Source organism: Aquarana catesbeiana, linkage group LG04, assembly GCF_042186555.1.
Source record: "Aquarana catesbeiana isolate 2022-GZ linkage group LG04, ASM4218655v1, whole genome shotgun sequence".
Lineage (NCBI taxonomy): Eukaryota > Metazoa > Chordata > Amphibia > Anura > Ranidae > Aquarana > Aquarana catesbeiana.
Window position 1 is genome coordinate 165,740,653 of NC_133327.1, and position 22,895 is coordinate 165,763,547.

A 22,895-nucleotide genomic window follows, 5' to 3' on the forward strand; every position below is an offset into this window, starting at 1 on the left:
CGGTGGAGGAACAGTGTATACACCGCTCCTCTACGGCCCCTGCCCATTGAAATTATTGCATTGCTTTTCCAGGCGCATCGGCAGCGGCGCTACACAGGCGCTCTTAACCCTTTCTTTAGCAGGGGTTAAAAGCGCTAACGTGGCTGCGCTGTTAGTGTAAAAGGGCTCTAAGCATGAGAGCATATTGGTAATCACAAGGTAAACACATGCAAAACCTCTACATCTTCATCTACAGTCTTCAGTAAAAAGGTAAATGAGCCTATGTTGAGCAAAGAATGCAATTTTGTTAGAGGAATTGAGGAGTCTGCATTGTAATTAATGCTGGGTACACACATTAAGTTTAACCCAGCGGGCTGAATTAAAAAAAAAAAAAAAAAATTGGTCATCTTACTAACTAAGTAATATTCTGACAAGGGCAACTACTTCCCCACACGAAAACACTGATCAGGGCTTGCAGTTATTGGTAGCTGATTGGCTGCTGGTCGGATGCTGTTTTCTAGCAATAAAGTTCGACAGAAGCCAGGCGTGAGACCGGCTTCTGTCAGACAGGCAGCTGTACACACTGTCTGAATGACAGCCGGTTCCTGCTTGAACCAGCCAATATTCGGATCGTGTTTACCCAGCTTAAAGCCCCTTTCAAATGACTGTTCCGATCAGGTCCGCCTGTCAGTTTTTCAGGTGGACCTGATCAGACAGTCTATTCACCCCTATGGACCAGATTACCCCCGCCTACCTCTGATCTGATCTGCTCCACTAAGAACAAACAGAAGGGATCCATTCTCCTCTGTGCAGGCAGATTGCAGGGCATTCAGGTGTAAAGTGTGTTAGAAGATTTTAAGTTTATTATTATTTTAAGTGATAAAAGTTTCTGAAAAAATATGTTATATGTAATTTGTGATGGTCTCTGAAGGTTACAGGACAGAGGACAGAGAGGAGTGGTTTTGCTGGGTAGATATTTCTATTTTGAGTTGCTATGTCAGGACAATGGGTGGAGTTATACAACTGTATCTATAGACTGAAGCCATGTAAGAATGGGTGTTATTCTAGGATATGCTGACATAACATTATGAAACAGTATAAGGCCTCTTTCACACGGATGATCCGTATGTCCGTTTTTCATCCATCCGTTTTCGGATGAAAAACGGACATACAGTCATCCCTATGGAGCGTCGGATGTCAGCGGTGACATGTCCGCTGACATCCGACCCGCTCCGATCCGAAAAGTGTAACGGAGGAAAAACCTACTTTTTCCTCCGTGATCGGATCGGATGACGACGGACACTACGGACCGTCATCATCCGATCCCCCCATAGGGGAGAGCGGCGCTCTGACAGGTCCGTCGCTGCACAGTGTGCAGCGATGCACCTGTCATCTTCCTGCTCAGCGGGGATCGGCGGAGCTATCCCCGCTGAGCAAGCGGATGTTCACGGGGCGGATCATGACTGATCTGCCCCGTGTGAAAGAGGCCTTAGAGTGCACGAGAGTTATGGTAGGGAAGAATAGAGTAGGGTTGAAGAGATGGGAAGTAACCCTACTCTTTGGAGAATGTAACATCAAGATGTCTCCTCCTCCACCTGAGACCATCACCATGCCATATGTTACCGATGTCAGTCTTGTCTTTGCTTATCTTTCTGAACAAATAAACAAACAACCTTTTCTGGAAGCATGGTATGGACGAAGGATTCTTCAATTTCTACTAAGAAATGAATTCCTAAAAGTAAGTTGGAAATGCAGCCTTGGACAAAGTACAGAAACATATCTCCTATACACCCTACCCTCTAGGAGAGAGGACACTGACATATAACACAAACACATTGCTATACATCCAGAAACGCCTCTGAGAATAAGAATATATAGAATTATAGTATTTATACTTTTCTTCAAAGTGGCAGTGGACTCAGTTTGCATCCGGCCGCCAATAGAGCGCAGTGGGCTCTGTCCATGTCCACACTGCAGAAAGTGAGCAGACACAGACATGTCATCCGCCTGCTCTGCTCTAATGGGACAGATCCCCCTGATGATCAAAACTGAGTCCGTAGCGTGTGTAAGGGGTCTAAATGTCTAGCAATGTATAATTTTAGTTTTTCTTCATATTCTTCTTTATATTTACCTATTTTTTTTACATTGTAGCAGAAAGTCAGGAAGTACAAAGACCAAAGTTTCATCAGAAACAGAACATGGCTGGAATCTCTACATTGTGAGCACTACACCACCTATCCAGCTCTACAGAGAAATGGTATTTACTTTTTCTAAACAACGCAGTATACTAGAAGGGCATTCTCCTCCAGTTTTAGGCCCAAAGTCAAATGCGTTTGTTCTCATGACAACTGCTCCTCTCTCCATATAAGTCAACCGGAATGTGCAAGTAGTATGAATCAGGTAAAATTCTGCTATCAATACATTCTGAATGATCTCAGCAGCATCTCAAACTGGTGTCAAATTCTTTATTTTTTTTTTTTTTTTTGCCATTTGTGTCCCACTGCGGAGATTTCCCTTCACTTCCTGTCCCATAGTCAAACAGGAAATTAGAGGAAATCCCTGCAAATTGAGGGAATTCCTTGAGGACCCCCAGGTCACCAGAACCAGTGTCCCCATTGGAAGATGTCCCCCTAAATTTGGTATTTTCTTTTTACTTTCAATGATTATGGTAAACAGGACCATAGGAATAGAGAGGGTGAGTCTCCTTTTAACGGGGGCACAGACCGCAATAAAAACTGACACGTCCACTCTATCCAAAACGAAAAGAAATTGCCTTTAGTGATACATTCATTTACTTAGTAAGTATTAAATTCTTTCAGTCATTAGGACAGCCAGAAAACTGCATTTAAAGAAATGAAATTGCTTATTCCTTTTAATGCAAGTTTCCCTTTATGCCACGTACACACGAGCGGACTTTACGGCAGACTTTGCCCGGCGGACTTTTCGACAGACTTTACGACGGACTTTCTGAATGAACGGACTTGCCTACACACGACCAGCAAAAGTCCGTCGAATTCATACGTGAGGACGTATGACCGGACTAAAACAAGGAAGTTCATAGCCAGTAGCCAATAGCTGCCCTAGCGTGACTTTTTGTCTGTCGAACTAGCATACAGACGAGCAGACTTTTCGACTGGACTCCAGTCCGTCGGATAGATTTGAAACATGTTCCAAATCTAAGTCCATCCAACTTTTGAGTAAACAAAGTCAGCTGGAGCCCACACACGATCGAATTGTCCGACGAAATCCCGTTCCTTCCGGCAAAGTCTGCCGTAAAGTCCGCTCGTGTGTACGTGGCATTAGTGCTATTTGAGTTTCAAAAAAGGTAGCAAAACTTATAAAATCTGAAGTAACAAGGTTTCAATGCCAACAAAACTTTTTTTATGTGTTATCTTTAAAATGTTTGCTGAGCCCAAACCCCTGCTGAATCTGTATTTTTCTTCATTATACTGCTGGGGAGATGCTTGGCTCTGCTGAGAGCCTTGCTTCCCAAGTCATCCTGCAAAAGTTGTCACAGTTTCATCTCTTAAAATTCAATGAAGCACACAGCTTTAACTTTGATATAGAGTTGCAAATAAGACTCCATAATGCCCTGTACACACGGCCGTTTTTGCCGTCGGAATAAACTCCGAAGGTTTCTCCGACGGAATTCCATTCAAGCGGTCATGCCTTCACACGGTCAAACCAAAGTCCGACCAAAGTCCAACCGTCAAGAACGCGGTGACGTACAGCACGTACGACAGGACTAGAAAAGAAGTTCAATAGCCAGTAGCCAATAGCTTCCGTCTCGTACTTGCTTCAGAGCATGCGTCGTTTTTGGTCCATCGGAACAGCATACAGATGAACAGTTTTCCCGATAGGAATTGGTTCCGTCGGAAATATTTAGAACATGTTCTATTGCTAGGTCCATCAGAATTTTTGAAAAAAGCAGTCCGATGAGGCATACACACGATTGGAATATACGATGAAAATCTTCCGTCTGACTTTTTCTGTCGGACATTCCGCTCGTGTGTACGCGACTTTAGTCTGACTGTTAGGAAATACTGCAAGAATGCTTGGGCCCAGCCAGACAAGGAAGAGAGTAAAGCTGGCCACTTATTACATCTCGATTGCACAATCAATGTACAACCTAGACTCACAAACCTTTAGATTCACAAACTACTAAGTAATGCAAAAGATTGTACAAGTCCCCTCCCACCCCCCACAACTCAAAAACAATTGAGTGGTGTTCTGCTGATTACTATAGATTACTATAGATATTCAGTACAGGGGTCCAAAACATGGTTTGTCGAATTAGGCAATGATTTAAACTGTAGCAACTAAAGTAATTCAATATTATTATTTTTTTTTTTTTAGCTATTTCCATCTTTTTACCTTTCACTAGGTGGAATACAGTAAGAGATATGACACTGTGAAGACTCAGGGCAGTATCCATCTTCTCAGTGAGGCGCACCTGTTGCTGAGATCTGCACTAATGAATCCAGACATGGTAACCTTGGCAGATAAAGAAGAGCTGGAGGCAGCATTCAGAGAGAGTTGTGCCCACTTAGGGGACTGTTTCAGCAGGTTGGTGATCCTTCAGTAAATTCTCATTAAAATACATGAATACTCTTTTTTTAAAGAAAAAAAAAAAAATACTTTTATTAACTTAGGCTACGTTCATCCCTTTTGCATGCTGTGCGAGCTGCTTTTGCATGGTCATGGCAGCCTATTCATTGAAATGGGTTGCTGTGCCTTGCAAAAAGCAGGGAAAAGGACCTTGCACCTTTTCAGAAATCGCAACTCGCACGGTAGCCACACTACAGGGCGTTTCCCCATGCAGGTGCGACATCCAGTGCGGGCGGCATGCTGTTAAGATTAATGGCACCTGCCTGTGGGTCCCACGTTTTGTGTGCAGGTGGTTGCAGCTGCGGGATGAAGTGCGGGTCCTGCAGCGGTTTCCACCCACACAACTGTGAATGTAGGCTTAGAAGATGTTATTCAGAGACCATAACTCTTCAATATTATTATAAAAAGATATTAAGAGAAAATTGTATATTCCATTAGCTATACCTGCTATGAGCGCTCCCTTACCTATACAATTTTCCAAAGCGCTTTCAATCACTGTCTTTTGACTTAATTTTGTTCTAAATTACTATCTTGCTGTTATATTTTACATCAAAATACTTTTCTTCAATAGACTCTGCTTTCTTAGCTTTTCCTGTCATCTTCTAACCTAAATTTACCAGCAACCAAAAACCACCTTAAGACCCCTTTCACACCGAGGGCGTTTTGCAGGCGCTATAGCGTTAAAAATAGCGCCTGCAATCCGCCCTCAAACAGCTGCTCCATTGTTTCCAGTGTGAAAGCCCGAGGGCTTTCACACCGGAGCGCTGCGCTGGCAGGACGTCAGGAAAAGTCCTGCCAGCAGCTTCTTTGGAGCGGTGAAGGAGCAGTGTGTTTACCGTTCCTCCACCGCTGCTCCCCATTAAAATCAATGGGGCAGCGCTGGGATACCGCCGGAAAAACGCCACTATTGCGAAGCATTGCGGGCGGTTTTAACACTTTCTCGGCCGCTAGCGGGGGTAAAATGCGCCGCAAAACCGACGGTAAAATGCACCTAAAAATAGCAGCGTTTTACCGCCGACGCTATAGGCGGCTCGGTGTGAAAGGGGTCTAAAATGTTTCAAGGAAAGAAGGATCCGCTGCTCTAGGTGTATGTAATGCCTCTATTGGGACCTGATAGTGCTCGCCCCGGCCTGCCTCTGTAGTATAATTGAAGAAAAGACGGTTGCACATACAAAGGTTCCAGAATGCCTTTATTTGAAATCATCGTGATAACACCAGGGACACCAATAAAGCACTCCCGTAGATGCGTTTCACACAAACAACTAATCATTACAATGACTATCCTGGCTGGCAAAGCTTATACAAGACCACCCTTGCATCAACAGGTGCTTATTGTGTGCTAATAATCAGCAGCAGCTACACATCATTATCAATGATTTGCATAAATCACTAAACTAAAAGACAACTCTATCCTCAACAATCATTATATATAAATATAGATACGTGTATAATAACAAAAGCAGAATAAATGTACACATGTATGCACAAATAAATAAGGGACACCCCAGCAACATCAAATGTATTGAATATTAAAAACACTAATGGGGATCCTGCTCCACACATAAAGTCACTAACACTTTACATTCGATCTTTATATACATTTATCAAAAAAAGATGGGGGGGAGGAAAGAGCATATAAAAACAAAAGGGAAAAAAAGTTCCATGAGAGTTATGTAAAAACAAAAACAAACACCTCATGAACACAAATTAAATGCTAAACAATTTCGAAAAATATATAAAAAAACCTATATGTGTGAAAATAATTTGAATCAAGAATATAAAATTCTGTACATATAGGCCAGCAATGTACTACTATGTATGGAAACTCGCTAATGGTTCAAACACACCAACAATGTTTTAAAGGGCATGCCGACTTCTTAGATAACCACATATAAATACTGGCAGCTGGAAAAAACACAACTTGGGGTGTGTGCTACAATAAACTTGTAATATCAAAAAAACCTGTGTGTTACATAGAAGAAAGAGATATATGCACAAAGCCCTATATATCAAAAATCATAAGAGATAATTTTTATAGACCAGTATGTCGACCCTTGTAAATACCTTGAAGGTTCATTCCATATTATCCTAATGGGTACATAAATCAAGATATAGCTATGCTAAGTACACAAATCCCTAAGTAGCAGAACCATGTACGGCGGTGTCTTAAGAGTGATCACATGTATAGACAAGCAAGGAAAAAGTGGTAATAACCACCATACACCATACAGAACCCTCCAATACACTTCCCAACATTTTGGTGGACGGAGGTGCTACTGGATATATTCATTAAAAAGTGACTGACGTCCCATTCAAAGTTTAAGCCTCCGGAAATCCAAGTCTGTAAATCAAAGATCCAGAATACTTCCCTCTGACACAAAGTCCATAAGGCATCGCCCCCTCTTTTGGGGAGCCTAATTTTTTCTATGACCTGTACCCGCATTGCTGTTTTGTCCCCATTGTGGCAAACATTGAAATGCCACATGGTGGATAGATTTTGCTCCACACTGTAGACATGTTCCTGGAAGTGATCACGGAGGCGTCTCGTAGTTCTTCCTTTTTTCCTTTGTTTTTATGTTCTTCCCCCCCCCCCCGCATCTTTTTTGGTGTTTTTTTGACACATGTGTATAAATGTCAAATGTAAAGTGTTAGTGACTTTATGTGTGGAGCGGGATCCCCTTTAGTGTTTTTAATATTCAATACATTGGTGTTGCTGGGGTCTCCCTTATTTGTTTGTGCGAATATATGGATATTTATTCTGCTTTCATCGTTATTATATATGTATCTATATTTATATATAATGATTGTTGGGAGGATAGAGTTGATTTTTATTGTAGTGATTTGTTGTAAATCATTGATCATGATGTGTAGCTGCTGCTGATTATGGCCACCCAATAAGCACCTGTTGATGCAAAGGCGGTCTTATATAAGCTTTGTCAGCCAGGATAGTCATTGTAGTGATTAAGCACAAGGTGTTTGTGTTAAATGCGTGTACGTGACTGCTTTTTTGGTGTCCATGGTGTTATCAGTGTGATTTTTAAATAAAGGCATTTTTGGAACCTTTGGATGTGCAGCCGTTCTTCTAATAACGTGTTTACCTGTGATTTTACGTCTTCATTAGGGGGAGCATTTGTGCCAAAAGAAGTGCCTGTGCGTTAGTGCAAATACATATTAAAGATTGCCATTCGCATGAGGGACACCAGTCTTTTGTAGCCTCTCATAGGTGCCAAAGGATGCGTATTGCATTGTGTTAATCGCATCGCAACAAAAGCAGAACATTCGATTATCTATCAAAAGACAGTGATTTGGATTATATAGCTCTTACATAAAGTATATAGGTAAATTATAGCCTATACCCAGTATAGCTAATGATTCATAAGATGTTCCCCTAATATCTTTATAAAGATAATATTAAGCTGTTATGGGCACTGAGTTATATCATTTGTTGTGCAAAATTTGCAGGTAAAGCAATTTTGAATTAGTTGTAAGTAGCAGCAATTAGATGGAAAAAAAATAAAAATCAAGCTTCCTGTAAATCATACTTTTGGTATAGTTATTAGTGCAGTTAGAAAATACTTGGGGAAGGCAAATGGAAAAAGACACTGAATTAACATGGCAAGCAACCCACTTATGAGAGTTTAAACCTGCATGACTGCTAATGAACATTGAGTATTGAGAAAATTTCCCTTTGTTTAAAATAGACCCGTAGGAATTAATTACTAACATAGTATCAAAGTTTCACAGCCATCTTCACCACAGCGTGACAACTCTCCTTAACTGCCAGGCAGACTAGTCACATGACACTCTCAGACACGACCAATTACTTCTCCTCCCACCCTCACCTTTTCCAGCGAAGATATAAAAGTGCAGAAACTTTTTGAAAGACCCCTCATATATTGCAGTTTCCTAGTCGTTCAATGTAGTGGCTGCATCAGATTTTTTTCTTTGTTTTTTGGCTACTTACATTTTCAGAAAAATTCTTAATGATCCTTCAGGAAATATTATGCCCTTGGAAATTCCAACTTCCCGGCTGTCTTCTGTGAGCTACAAATCAATGCCATGCTATTCAATGGACATATTGAGAGAGGGGAAGCTGTTTGTGGTCTGGGGTAACAATTCGGCTCCACCTTAAATAAAGCGTGTTTGCCCAGAATGGTAGTAATTGGCTGACTTACCAGGTGAAAAAAAAGGGAAGGAAACCTGAAAAAAAGAAAGCTAATGCAGCCACAACATCTAAGGACAGGTTAGCTGCTAAGCTATTACATTTTTGTTGGTTTTTGATATGCCTTAAGACTTTTTGGTTTAAAAAAAAAAAAATGATGTGGCATATATGGGGATTAATAGCAAGTCTTTACTGATTTTTAGTCTTCACAGATATGGCTGCTATTACAGTATCCTAAAGTGATGATATATGGTATGGTCAGCATTTGTAGCATAAACATTTATACCCATATGGTGACATTTTGTACACATACTGTAATATAGCAGTTTTTACTGTGGCAAACATTAGCACTGGGTTTTTCAAGATGGTGGATGATCATCTACTAGTAAATAATTTAATTTGCCAAAGAAGCAGATCCTAATTGTTTGCATATGGTCTCTCTCCAAAGCTGGCCATATACTGACCGATTTATGTTTGTTTAGCCTGCAGGCTGAATGAAAAAATAATCGATTCCTCCATCCACAGATTACAGCATTGATGGATGAATCTCCCACCATGAACAATTGTGTTTTGACAGCCAACCCCGCTTGTTTAAATACCTAAACAGTGGCTATCTCTGATTGGATGCAGCCTCTTTTCATCTGACAATTTTCCATACAGCTCCTTCACTTTTTCAATTAAGGGATGTCAGATGGGAGGCAGATGACCGGGCCACCCACTAACTAAATTTTGACTTTCATTAGGAACCGCCCGAAATTCTTAGTGTATGACTAGCTTAACTAAATGTCTGTAGAGAACAGAAAGAGATGGGGACGGTTGCCATGAGTTCAATTTAGTCTTAGCCCTAAAAATTGTATAAAAATGCTAAATACAATTTAGGATTTTTTTTTTTTTTTTTTTTTACCTGTAACTATCTCGACCTTCAGATTGGACACCAAGAAATCCCATCTGGCACTTCCTTACTACAAAATGTCCGGTCTATCGGTGTCTGATGTAATAGATCGCGTTCTTTCCAAAGATTTTCCTCAGGAGTATGGGAAAGGCTTCATGTTCTACCTCAAACATTCTCTTTGTGAAGAGCTGGAGGAACAACTGAGTGAAGTATACATCTTTTTGTTAATGCATTGCTATCAGTAAAGTTTAACCGGATTGTAAAACAATTTAAAAGAAATCAATTTGTGAAAACGATAGGTGCTGTAATCAGTAACACATGATTAAAATGTCTATACTTATTTTGCATATCAAGGAATTTAGGGAAGGTTAAGATTACTTTACCACTGACTCATTGACTGTACACTGCATGTACATCTACAGTGTATATAGTCATTTTGTGTGCAACAACTTGAAGGAGCGCAGGAGGGGAAATTTTTGTTGCAGGCCATTCTGTAAAATTTGTTTGTAAAGTTTACTGCTGAGATTGTTTGGGGTTTACGGATCTAAAATTGTTTGTTCTTTATTCTGTTTTAAGGAAGCGGCCTTGAGAGTATTGCAGATATTTAAAGCTACAGAACCACAGCAGTTGCCTAATGTGTTATCCAGTCCTTGCATGGTTAATGTGTGTCCAGTTAAAGCGATAGATTTCTTGGAAAAATTAGAGTCTGTGGCATCTTCAGCTATAATCTCTCTTACAAAGGCGACCATGGCACTGAAAATGCATGATCTTCAGAAGTATGAAGCAGAGATGCAGCGTCATCCAGAGGTGAGACGTCAAAAGTGACAAAATGTTGGTGAAACAGCTTCAAGCTTGTATAATTGTTATTTCATGACTAGCTGGGTTCTGAAAAACAATGGGGCTACGCAAAGTGAATCTTGCATTAGATTTGCAAATAGGATGAAGCTGTGTTCCCCTACCCTAGTCAAGGACAGTTAAAGCGCTAGTAAAGCCCGCTTGGTGATTTTTACCTACAGGCAAGTCTATAGTAAGGCTTACGTCTAGGTAAAATGAATGTCGCCTAAACTGCACCGTTTAGGAGATATTCACCCTGGATGCAGCCAGTTGCCTCACCGGTGCATGCGCTCTGAAGGCATACCCCTTGCTGGACCTACAGAGCTTTGTGCGCACGAAACCAGAAGAAAGACTGGGGGAAGATGTCAGCGGTGACCGTGTTCTGCTGGAAGGCTTCATTCCAATTGCCTTACCTTTTTTTTCAAAAAACAGCCGTGGTTTACTACCACTTTAAACAAATGGGTTTTTATTTTCTTTCAAATGACCAAATAGTTAAAGTAAACACAGCTTCATTTTATTTAATAAGCTCAGTAAACATTCACTTTGCTAAGTGAACAGTCTTTATTCCTTTAGTGGACCAATCCCAATGCATTAGATAAAAAGTTCAGTTTACCCAAAAGTGAGACTGACCTTTTACACCCAATAAACTCCTGGTTCTCTTCCCTACCCTGTGCACTTGATCTTTAAGGGTAGATGTAGACATGTCTCAATCTCTCTTGCCTCCGAAGCACTCCAGAGGCTACTGACAGGTAATTTTCCATTGCTGGGAAAAACTGCAGTGTTTTTTTTTTTTTCATTCAGCTTTCGGCGGGGAAGGCCGCTGACAGCTGATGACTTATCCGTTGCAAAGGACGCAGCAGCCGGCTTCCTGGTCCCGCTCCTTAACAACCTATTGGCTGTGCACTCTGCGGGCAAACATCCCGCTGAGCGCACAGGAAATTTGGGTGTTTTGCAGAAAAACCCAAATGGGTGATGTTCAGGCCGAACTTGTGCCTGGCCCGAACCGCTCGCCCATCTGCCTAGGTATAAATCCACACTTGCCAAAAGAGATGGAGTTCTGACTAATTGCTCAGGAGGAGGGGAGGCATTACAGGCAGTGCATACAGAGCCCGCGCAACTCCTGCCCCCCTCCTCCTAAGCTGCCACACGAACCATTGCTCTGCTCTGCTGTGCTGACTCTTCATCAGTCAAGACTTGCTACCCACAGTCAGCTATTAAGGGCACAGGGAGTGTGAAAACTGTCAGCTTGTGATTTTAAATGATCGCAGCTAGAGTAGAGCACTTTTATTCACAAAAAAAAACACAAACTGACAACAGCACACACTAGCTTTTAACTAGTTTCTCTTGGACAAGTGTAGTAGCCAATGTGTGCTGTCATCATCTTGTGTTTTTCCGAATAAAAGCACTCTTGTTCAGCCACAATCATTCACAACACAAGCTAACAGTTCTTACTGTCTGTGCCCTGAAGAGCAGGTGGCAAGTCGAGACTCTTGTGTGCACTAAACAGGAGAGGTAAGAAGACATGGTGCTGCAGAATGGAGAGGGGATAGGGCTCAGTGCTAGTTGTAACTCTTTCCATAAGAATGCTCATATTTTTAAGCTTAGGTCACTCAGCTTAAGTGACCCCATTGGATGCTGGCGACTAGAAGGTTGTAATGGTGCACAATGAATACATGTGGCTTTTGTAACCTAGTCAGGCTTTATCCAACCGCTGGCTTGTATACAATTATTGGGCAATTTTTAGGCATTTTGCCAAGACACCCCTTAAGAAACCTTAAGGCATCTCAGGGTGCCTTGGTACCCTGTTTGAAAAAGACTAGTGTAGAACACTTGTGCATGTTTTTAGCAGTGTCTCCAGAATCACTGGGTTCATGTACTGCTTTCTGTGCCTTTGGTGATGATGTTCAGTAATGTATTGAGTAGATTGAGCGTTGGGGTCAGTCCATTGCAGAAAGGACTGCCCAATTTTTTGAGGGGAGAAGTACTCTCTTCTCAGCATACAAGATCTCAATCTATTTGTATTTTTACAAACTACAGATGAGTATCATTCAGTACATAAGTTTTTGTTAATATTTCAATGCTCTTTAATGTGTCACATTTTTCAGGATAAGAAAAACTTAATTCCAAGCTCCCATAAAAGCAGAATTGGTCAGTAATAGAATTATCTGCATACATAATTCATATAATTTATGGTTTAGCTAACATTATGCAATGCATCTTCAAAAAAAATAACTCTGGAGTGCAAACAATTCCTGTTGTTGAAATCACTGCAGTTTACTGCACAAATTGTCTCAGCAATCCTGGCTAACTAATTGCGTGGATAGGTCTAAGGGCCTGTTCATACGTTTGCGCATCAGAATCCTGGGCAGGATCGGGCTAAAATCCCTTTGCAACCTCTGTTTGGGTGCCATTCTTTTTTAATGGCACACCAAATGCAGCTACTAGATACACATTTTGCTGCGCTACGATGCTACACACCCAGTACCCAAAAAGGTGTAGGGGGTTCTTTGGCAACCCAAGTGAATGAGTTGCCCTATGCGTGATGAGCAAAAAAGAGCTAAGAGTTTTGGCAGAGCCATGAACAACAGTATTGCTCATGTAAACACCCAGACTCCTTATGTCAATCAATGAATGAGAGCACATTGGCTCTACCCACCAGCAGCATAGGATGCGTAGCCAAGGTGACTTGCTTTACACAGACAGCCACGGTGCAGGATCATTGGTCAGATTAAAAATGGCTTAGAGGCAGTATGGCACAGTGCGCTGCACCAGCTCGTACAGGACACAGTCTGGTTCCAGTACTATGTTTTTCTCTGTGTAGCACTATCCCCTGAAGGGGCCACTGGAAATAGACAGGTTCCCCCTAAGCAGTACAGAGTCTGCCTGCCACAGACACAGTTCAATGTACACTGACAACACGAGATGCCAAAACCGCTATCCGGAATCAATAGGAGGTCAGACTTCTTGGCACAGATTTTTATAGTAGCAGACACATATGCAAGTCCTACACCCAGGTTTTGCTCACAATGTCCCAGGAGCTGCCACTCAGATTTTACACAACATTCTTCAGTGAGGGTGTCAAAAGATTCTTCTCCAGACCAGGACTTCAGAACAGTGCCCTCCAGCAAAAATTCATTAGCAATCCTCTCCAGGCCCCTTAGCACAGCACCTGCTGAGACCTAAACTGCAACTCCTTGTCTCACACTAGCTGCCTCCGGAGAAAAGCCTTCCTTGTATAGGAAGAACACTGCCCAGGCCTCCAAAACATGTATCACCTTCCTCAGCCACATCTTGTCTGCTGCCTCCCAGTTATTGGTTCTGGTCTGATAAATATTCATAAATCAATGGTTAATCCTCCTACTCTATGTTCTGGAAGCTTCTTCCAGAAGCAGACAGGAGCAATCGACCACTGACCTTAGGAAAACCTGATCTGACCTAAAAAACAGATTACCACTCCACTGAGTACAGTGAAGCCAAAAACTAACGTTGGCCTAACTTTTGGCAGGGTACTACATCTGTCTTTAATATAAATCTTTTGAAGACCACATAGTTTGTGTGTTTTGGTTTTTAGTTTTTGGAAATTCATAGTTATGTATATCTATTGATCAGTTTTCAAAAATTCTCCTGCAGATTCTACTGCTGTATGGTTTCTTGGAGGAGCCTCGCCTGCTAATGATACGTAAGAACAAGGAGATCATTCCTACAGAGATGGCATTTTATTTAAGAGACACCTTGCCTGGACTTCTTATTGCTGCCTTAGTGGCTTTTCATGAAAACAGTAAAATGAATCTGAAGGAAGCAGAGTTATTTTTTAAGGTGTGATTGTTGTAATTATTGTAACTTTTTTCTTATTCATTGACTTCAGTGTAATAGTGTTTGGTCGCTCTTTAGAATGGAAAACTAAAAACAGATTTATGGAAAAAACATTGTAATAACAGTCATGGATGATTATATTGTAGAAAATGCATAATCACACGTAGGACTTCCTGTTCAGTAATTCTGTAGAAAAAAGTATCCCATGGAGTTCTTTCTGCATAACACTTCAAAGAGAATTCTATGATTGGAGAAGAGACCGGTCACTTGACTTTTATGGGTAAGATGACCAGGCCCCCCCCCCCTTTTTTTTTTTTTTTTTGTCATTCATTTGAATAAATGGCGTGCCGCTTGCTTCAGAGTCTGAATGTAGTGCACATTTTTTCACCTTTCACACCATGTGCAGTGATGCATTTTTCTGCACCTTGTCAATGCCAGTTTTAACAGGGCACATAGAAAACTGTAATGCCCCGGAAACAGTGCATCTCACTGCCAGGCAAAACAGACACCAGTCCACACATTATAATGTGTACTCTGCTTAGTGCTTTATAAATGTGCTTTTTGATAAAGCAGTAGTAAGGCCACACCACTGCTTTCAAAATATGGGCCTTAGAATTTAGGAGTTCTGTTAAAGAACCAGTCGCCAGGGAACTTACTTTTATTTGCAGCAATACAGAAGGATAAACAAATGTATGTGGTAGCCATGATTTGGTCCAGGGATGGGGACTGGCTTTTTGAATTAAAAGTTGTTAGAAATTCTGTATATAGCTCTACAGAACAGACAGTGCACAGTATAAATGGACTTTATCTGCTACTTAACTGCAGACAGGAAACCGGAAAACTTTTTATTCAGGAAAAAACATAGTTTACCCATAGATGCAGCTACAAAGTTATAAAACAGCCATCCACTGGTTGAAGAATATACATATCTCTATTAAATACTGGTGTAAAGTAGTTGTTGCACAAAATACAATTCTGTATTCCAACAAAAGTAACCCAGAATCATTGTTTCAGGACAGGTCAGTACTTCTAATAGGAACAGCTGATTGCTGTATTTTAAGTGTATTAAAATGCCTACTAATTCTTGCTTGTCAAAAGAAGTTTATTGAGTATACAATGTTATAAAGATATATAAAGTAAGTTTACAAGGATCTATAAAGTAAGCTCATTGTTTTACAGTAGGGTTTATATAGGTAAATATCATGAAATTTCAAATATTAAACATTGGGTTCACGTAAACCTAAATTAAAGATATATATCATTTCCTTAGTTACTTTTGTAGGTATTTAAATGATTTATACCTACTATACATATTTTTTACAAGTAGAGTGTATATAGGTCAAATAAATTCTGATAATGAGCTTTAATCGTAAGGTGGAGAAAAGGAAAGAGAAAGAAGAAAAAGGGTTGAAAGGTAGAGGTATGGTCCACAAGGTTGTCCCGCTCGTCAGTTTATTATTCTTTTTAGTTCTCTTTGAAGCCTTAGAATGGGTGTCACTGTAAGTCATTTAATCTGTTACCATGGCAACAGGACAGAGTCATTGAAGTTTGACAGGAACTGTTGTTTTATCCAAGGATGCCAAAGTTTTTCAAATTTTGGAATTTGATTTTGATCGATGGCTACCATCTTAGCATGGGACATTGTATTATTCATTCTGTGAATTGTTTCTGCTAGTACCAATGTAGGAGATTTCCATGCCTTGGCCACTGTTTGTTTTGCAGCCGTTATTAGTTGGATCATAAGTTTGAATTGAGAGAGTGTTAACCATTCCGGTTTTAGATTAAGTAAAGTTAAATATGGATCTGGTTGTATTATTTTTTTAAATATTTTAGATGCAATCACGAAGACTTCCTTCCAGAAGGTTTGGATTACTGGGCACGTCCACCATATGTGTAAATATGTGCCTATTTCTGGGCATCCTCGAAAACAAAGAGCTGAGGTATTAGGTGAATATTTTGCCACTCTAGCGGGTACAAGGTACCAGCGAGTTAGGACTTTATAATTTGTCTCCAGTGCTAAGATGTTGGGTGAAGATGACTTAGATGTGAGCCATATGTTAGACCAGTCCGTGTCTTCTAAAGTTCGTCCCAGGTCCTCCTCCCACCTCTGAACGTAAGAGGGTCTATTAAGATTTGCTACTCCATATAATTGATTATAAAGTGATGAAATTGTACCTTTAGCAAATGGATCTTTTGTACAGATTGATTCAAAAATGGATAATTGGGATAATGATGTATCCCCCTTTGGGAATGGTGTATAGAAATTTTTGATTTGGAGATATCTAAATATCTCAGAGTTTGGTAGATCATATTTTTCTCTAAGCGATGGGAATGAAAGGAATGATTTAGATGCTATGAAGTCATTTAGTTTCTGAATGCCTGATGTTGTCCAAGCTTTAAAAGAATTTGGGTAGATCCATGCCGGATAAAAGGCTGGATTTCATCGCTTCTCGGCCTTTTGGCTAAGATCAATGGTAGTATCTGTTCTTATCAGTTTAATATCTGATACGTCCCCTATCTGGGGACCATATATTAAATGGATTTTTAGAACAGGGAGATGGAAGAAGAGCTTGCTCTGTCCACTCCACGCATCGACCTGGTATTGCAGTACCTCCAGGACCGGTGCACAAAAAAAAAAAAAAAGGCTGGATTTCTGATAAAAGAAAGGAGAGGATTGTGTGGAGATTGTAACTGATATTTGGTTTTTAGTTTATCCCAGAGAGATAAGAAGTGTTTAGTTATGGGATTATGAATTTTAAAGCGGTCTTTAGGATCAAGCCATAATAAATTTGATATTAATAGAGGGTCATTTTCTGAAGCCTCTATAAATACCCATAATGGGATTTCCTGTTTTGCATGGTATTTGGACAGACTGGCCAAATGTGCTGCTCTGTAGTAGTTAGTAAAATTAGGGTATCCCAGGCCTCCTTTATTTTTGGGAAGATGTAGTGTGTGTATAGGTATACGTGGTTTAGAAGAGCCCCATATAAACGAAGTTGCTCTTTTTTGTACTATTCTCAAAAAATAGGAAGGAATTGGAATAGGGAGGACTCTGAATAGATAAAGCAATTTGGGTAGAATAGTCATTTTGATTGCATTAATCTTCCCTATCCAGGATAAAGGAAGTTGCGACTATTGTTTTATTAGATTTGTGATCTGTCTTAATACAGGAGGATAATTGGTTGAGAATAAGTCAGAATGAGATGCTGTTAAATGAATTCCAAGATATGGGATTGATTTTTCTGCCCATGTGAATGGGAGTGCAGCCCTAGCCGGGATCAATTCCATGTTTGTGAGTGAAATATTAAGCACTAGGCATTTCTTAGGATTAATCATAAGGCCGGATAGGGCTGCAAATCCATCAAGAGCTGGTATTAAGTTAGGACCAGAGACCTGTGGTGATGATAGAAAAAGTAATATATCGTCTGCAAATATACATAATTTGTGTGTAATACCTCCTACTTCAATGCCAGTTATAATTTGGTTTGTTCTGATGTATTGGGCCATGGGTTCGAGTATAAGGGCAAATAATAAGGGAGATAATGGGCAACCCTGTCGGGTACCTCTTTCGATATTAAAGGCTTCAGATTTGTATCCAGCATATTTTATATAGGCTTTGGGTTTATTATATAATGCTTTGATCCATGTTAAAAAGTGGGGTCCAAAACCCCATTTTTGTAATGAATATTGCATATATTGCCAGGATACTGTGTCAAATGCCCTCTTAATATCGAGAGATAGAAAACATAAAGGGATCTTCCGTTTTTTAGCAATATGTGCCAATAACACTGCCCTGCGTATATTATCGCCTGCCTGTCTATTTGGCATGAAGCCTACTTGATCTCTATGTATTAATTTTCCTATAATGCTATTGAGGCGTTTTGCTATTATTTTTGCTAATAATTTAATATCGAGGTTTAACAGAGAGATAGGCCGATAATTCACACAGGAAGTATCATCAGAAAGGGGTTTTGGGATCATACAAACAATTGCCATTAGTGTTTCTTGCCGAAAAGAATGTCCATCTAGAAGTTTGTTAAAAGTTTCAGTGAGAATGGGAGAGAGTATTTCTGAGAATGTTTTATAGTATAAAGCCGAGTAGCCGTCTGGGCCTGGTCTTTTGTTAAGTTTTAGGTCTTTTATGGCGTTAGCAACTTCATCTATAGTTATAGGCTCATCCAAACTGCTTTTTTGATTCTGAGATAACTCAGGTAAGGTTATTTTTGAGAAGAAGGATTCAGCCTCTGTAGGATTAAATTCATTGTTTGTCTTGTATAAAGTTGCGAGATGTGAGTGAAATTTATGGACTATTTTAACTGGATTACAAGTGTAAACATTTTTTGATAATTTCAAACGTATTGGTTTGAAAGATTTGTTAGTTGAATTTAATGCCCGAGCCAAATATGTACCTGGTTTGTTTGTATTCATGTAGAAATTGTGTTTGGAGCGTTTGAGGGATTTATCAACTGACTCAGTGAGAAATAGATCGTATTCCAATCTAGATTTTTCCAGATGAGATTTTGTACTCTGGGATGGATTATCTTGAAATGATATGTAGGCTGCATTAAAATTGAGTTCTAGTTTTTTTGCTAGATTTTTGCGTTCCCGTTTAAATAGTGCCATTTGTCTTTGTATTGTACCACGCAAGACCGGCTTATGAGCTTCCCACAGTGTTATTGGGGAGATGTCTGTTGTATTATTAATTGATATGTATTCCTTTAAAGCTTGTTCAATGGCCATCTGATGTAGTGGGTGTTTGAGCATTATGTCCGGTAAGTACCACGTTGGGTCATGCGCTTTTGGTATGGCTGAGGCTATAGTAGTGTATACTGCATTATGGTCAGACCACGGAATCGGAATTATATCTGATGCAATAATTTCTGGTATCATTCCTATTGTTAGAAAAATATGATCTATTCTGGTGAAGGTTTGATGAGGGTGCGAGAAATAAGTGAATTTCTTTTTCATTGGGTTACTTTCTCTCCATGAATCTACCAGATTGTATTTGGAAAGAAGTTGAGAAAAAGGTAATCTAGAGGTTATTTTGGATGGTGTAAAAGGTGATTTATCTAGAAATGGGAGGAGGACCTGGTTCGAATCCCCACACATTATCACTATTCCTATTTTGTGTGTATTAATCACTTGTAATATATGTAAGAGGAATGGTGTAGGTTGTTTGTTAGGAGCGTAGTAGGAAATCACCGTGATTGCTGTATCCATTATATAACCCATGAGTATCAGGTATCTACCTTCTGGGTCTTTAATTTCTGATGATAAAGTGAATGGTGTGGATCGGTGAAATGCAATTAGAGTTCCCCTTTGCTTGGTACAGGCAGAAGCCGTGTAAATTTGTTGATAAAAAGGAGAAATATATTTTGGAGTAGAATCTTTGGTGAAGTGTGTTTCTTGGAGGCATACTATGTGAGCCTTCTTGTTATGGAAAGTACGGAAGGCTTTGGTCCTTTTTTGAGGGACATTTATTCCCTGAACATTCAGGGAAAGTATATTCAGTGGTGCCATGGCAATAGATCAAATAGTTTTGACTTACTTTTTGTTATGCAGAGCTGACTGCGCAGATCAACCTGTGTGGACTGAAGAGATGAATAGATAGAAAAGAAACTAGTGAATTCTGGAGTAAAGAGTAAACAAAAAACATATGAGATTAGATGATACATTGTATAAATTATTTTTTGCAAGTAATCACAATTTACCCGTGAAAGAGAATAAATATCTTTCTCAGGGGAATAAGTGCCTTCGTCACACTCCCACATAATATGGTTGGGAGAATGAGGAGGGCTAATGGGGGTACACGGATCTTCCGCTTACAGGAGAGAAGTGCTATGTCAAAAGACATCAAAATGATGTTTCCTTAATTGGAGTGCAGAATATAGTTTTTGTTTAAATTATTTATTCCAGGGTGGTTGTATATGGTTAGTCTTGCCCTAGGCTAAATAATTCAGTTAGAAAGGTACTGTTAATAACTTTGGTATTGATGAAGATAGTTTGAATTATTTTGGGATTTTAACCCTTTTAGAGTAAACAATTACATATTTTATTCATATGTAACTGTTTAGATATGTTAACTCATAAAATTGAGGTTGTATTGCTTCAGATTAGAATAAACAAAAACATAATTCTAGGAACTAGTTAGGTAATAATATATTTGTTTTAAGAAAAGAAAGAAAAAGCTTCCATTACTTCTGGATTATTGAACATATTTGTCCTAAAAAGTAATAAATCTATTGTTATTACCTGATAATATATAACTGAACAAGAATTTCCTTATTTCACTTATATATTCTAAGGCTATATGAATCAGAAGTAATAAGAAATATAACTGGAATGTAACATGATCCCACACAGTGTGTGACTATCAGAATGCAGTTACATTCAGTTATAAATACAGGTTTTTTATAGAGAACCATCTCTTAGTATAATAAATGAAGAGATATCAGGAATTAGGATGTCAGTCCATTGAATCTTCTTGGTCCATGGATGATGTGGCATAACGGCCTCTTTTGTGAGAATGATGATTCCCATTTTGTTCTGAAATTTTCTGGGTGCTGCCTGAAGGTGAAAATGACGCCATTCTTCTGCGTGTGGGAGTGTTGCTGCTTGTGGGTTCTGTCAGATTTAATTTTAAAAGGGTTTGTTGTAGTTCATCTGCTGATCTGCTTCTGTAAATTGTACCTTGGTAGTTAAATCTGACTGAAAAGGGGAAGCCCCATTGATACATAATGTTGTGGCGTTGCAGTTCCATTAGTTGGGGTTTCATGGATCGTCTTTTAGTAATAGTAAGTTGGGATAGGTCAGCAAAAATTTGATAATTGTGTCCTTGAAAATTAAGTTCCTTTTTTTCTCTTGCAGCAATTAGTATTTGTTCTTTCGTTCTGTAATAATGAAATTTTGTGATGATATCACGTGGGGGTCCATCTTTCTTTTTGGCTGTGAGGGCTCTGTGTACTCTGTCCAGTTCTAAACGTTCAATAGGGATATCTGGCTTTAGTTCTTGTAATAGAGCAGTAATAGTAGATTGCAGGTCTGTCACAGTTTCAGGTATTCCCCTTATGCGCAAGTTTGAACGTCTGGCTCTATTTTCGTAATCTTCGAGCTTAGTTTGAAGTATTAAATTCTCTTTTTTTAATTGTTCCAATTCTGTTATATTTTCTTGGGTTGTAATTTCAATTTCATCCATTTTTATTTCTAAGGCTGCGGTGCGGTTTCCCAGCTCTCTTATTTCTTTGGTTAGGCTTTTTGTTATTTGGTCTGAGGTTTGTTTTAAAGCCTTGTGAAGCATCTTTTCAAATTGTAATAATATTACTGGGGATACTGAGGAGGCTTGTGGAGAAGTTTGTGAGAGAATTTGTTCTGTATCTGACTCAAATGGAGAGTCTTGCTGTGACATTTTCTGTCTGTGAGAGCGCCCTGATGCTGTATATTGTGAGGTGGCTGGAGCTGCTTCAGCTGCAGTGAGTGCCTGTGAGCTCTTTGTGAGGTGATTTTTATTTCTGCCACGGTTTCCTCCCAGTACCATATTTCCTGCCCAAACTTTCACAGTTTGTTCCCTGAGGCAAAAAGGTTCAAATGGATACCTTTTGAGCCTGCAGGCTCCGCTTTTTCCTTCTCTTCTCCCCTCAGCGGTGTGGAGCTCTAACAATGCATGTCTGCTCCACTAGGCTCCGCCTCCTGCCCCCCCCTGCCTACTAATTCTTAATCGAGGCTGACCGGCTCCTGAATTGTACATTAACCTGTCCACCCCTGGATTATGTTTGTTTAAAGTCTAAAATTAGTCAAAACATAAAAAAAGATCAGCATTAGGTACAGTACCTACAATGAATGTGAAGTGTCCCTTGTGCTGCAGATTTAGTTGAAATCTTAAGTCCTCTGACCTCCTACATACGGAGGTTAATACGAGCCACAGGACCTGTCGTATGTACTCATCAAGAGTGCAGATTATGCCTACCCTTTAGGGAAAGGAGATCTATGAATGAAGGAGTCAGCCTTTTCATTCATGTGCTCACCCTCCATTGATAGAGCACGTTTCATTTGGGGAAGGTAAAGTACAGCTTCTATGAATGGAGGAGGGGGGCAGAAGGAGCAGGCTTAATTGCCACTCTTGATGAGCTCATATGACGCATCCTCAGCTCATGTTCACTGTTGTGGCAATGGTAGATTTCTGCCATAGGGTACAGGGGAGATTAGAGGATTGAAGATTTCAACGAAACCCATTGCTAGTTAGGGACGCTTCACATTGATTGTAAGTACTGTCCCTTGTGCTGATTTTTTTTTTTTTTTTTTTTAATGTATTGACTAAACTTAGACTTTAACTTGAATTTTGTTAGTATCTTTTTGATTGCTAATGCTTCCATTGCTTTACCACAGGTATTGTCATGTCATGCTTCAGAATACCAAGGATCAACATCACAGCAGCCAGGCAGCTAGCATTTTCAGAAGGAGGGGTCAGTAATAGCAGCCTCCAACTTTCTCATGCCAGAATCCCTTTTAAGAAAAATCTGATTTTTAAAGATTTAAGGATGACTGCCTGGCAAATGCATTTACTTCGTCCATTTATAAAATCACCAGATGAAATTTCAAATCAGCCTTAAA

General features: G+C 39.8%; 1 protein-coding gene and 1 non-coding gene across 3 annotated transcripts in view; both read left to right on the forward strand.

Annotated features, from left to right (window-relative positions):
* The window catches only part of HPS3 (HPS3 biogenesis of lysosomal organelles complex 2 subunit 1), a 76,096-nt gene that overhangs the window by 33,901 nt on the left and 19,300 nt on the right, over positions 1 to 22,895 (forward strand). The window contains exons 9-13 of one of the 2 annotated variants that reach the window (XM_073625915.1): positions 2,134 to 2,236; positions 4,364 to 4,545; positions 9,676 to 9,850; positions 10,218 to 10,448; positions 14,106 to 14,291. In XM_073625915.1, the coding sequence (XP_073482016.1) occupies positions 2,134 to 2,236; positions 4,364 to 4,545; positions 9,676 to 9,850; positions 10,218 to 10,448; positions 14,106 to 14,291 (877 nt within the window). Of the gene's footprint in view, positions 1 to 2,130; positions 2,237 to 4,363; positions 4,546 to 9,675; positions 9,851 to 10,217; positions 10,449 to 14,105; positions 14,292 to 22,895 lie in introns of both variants that reach the window. The other variant, XM_073625914.1, reaches the window with a different exon arrangement.
* Positions 16,731 to 16,921, forward strand: LOC141141786 (U2 spliceosomal RNA). The gene has a single exon (XR_012244231.1). It is a non-coding gene; the product is annotated as a U2 spliceosomal RNA (small nuclear RNA).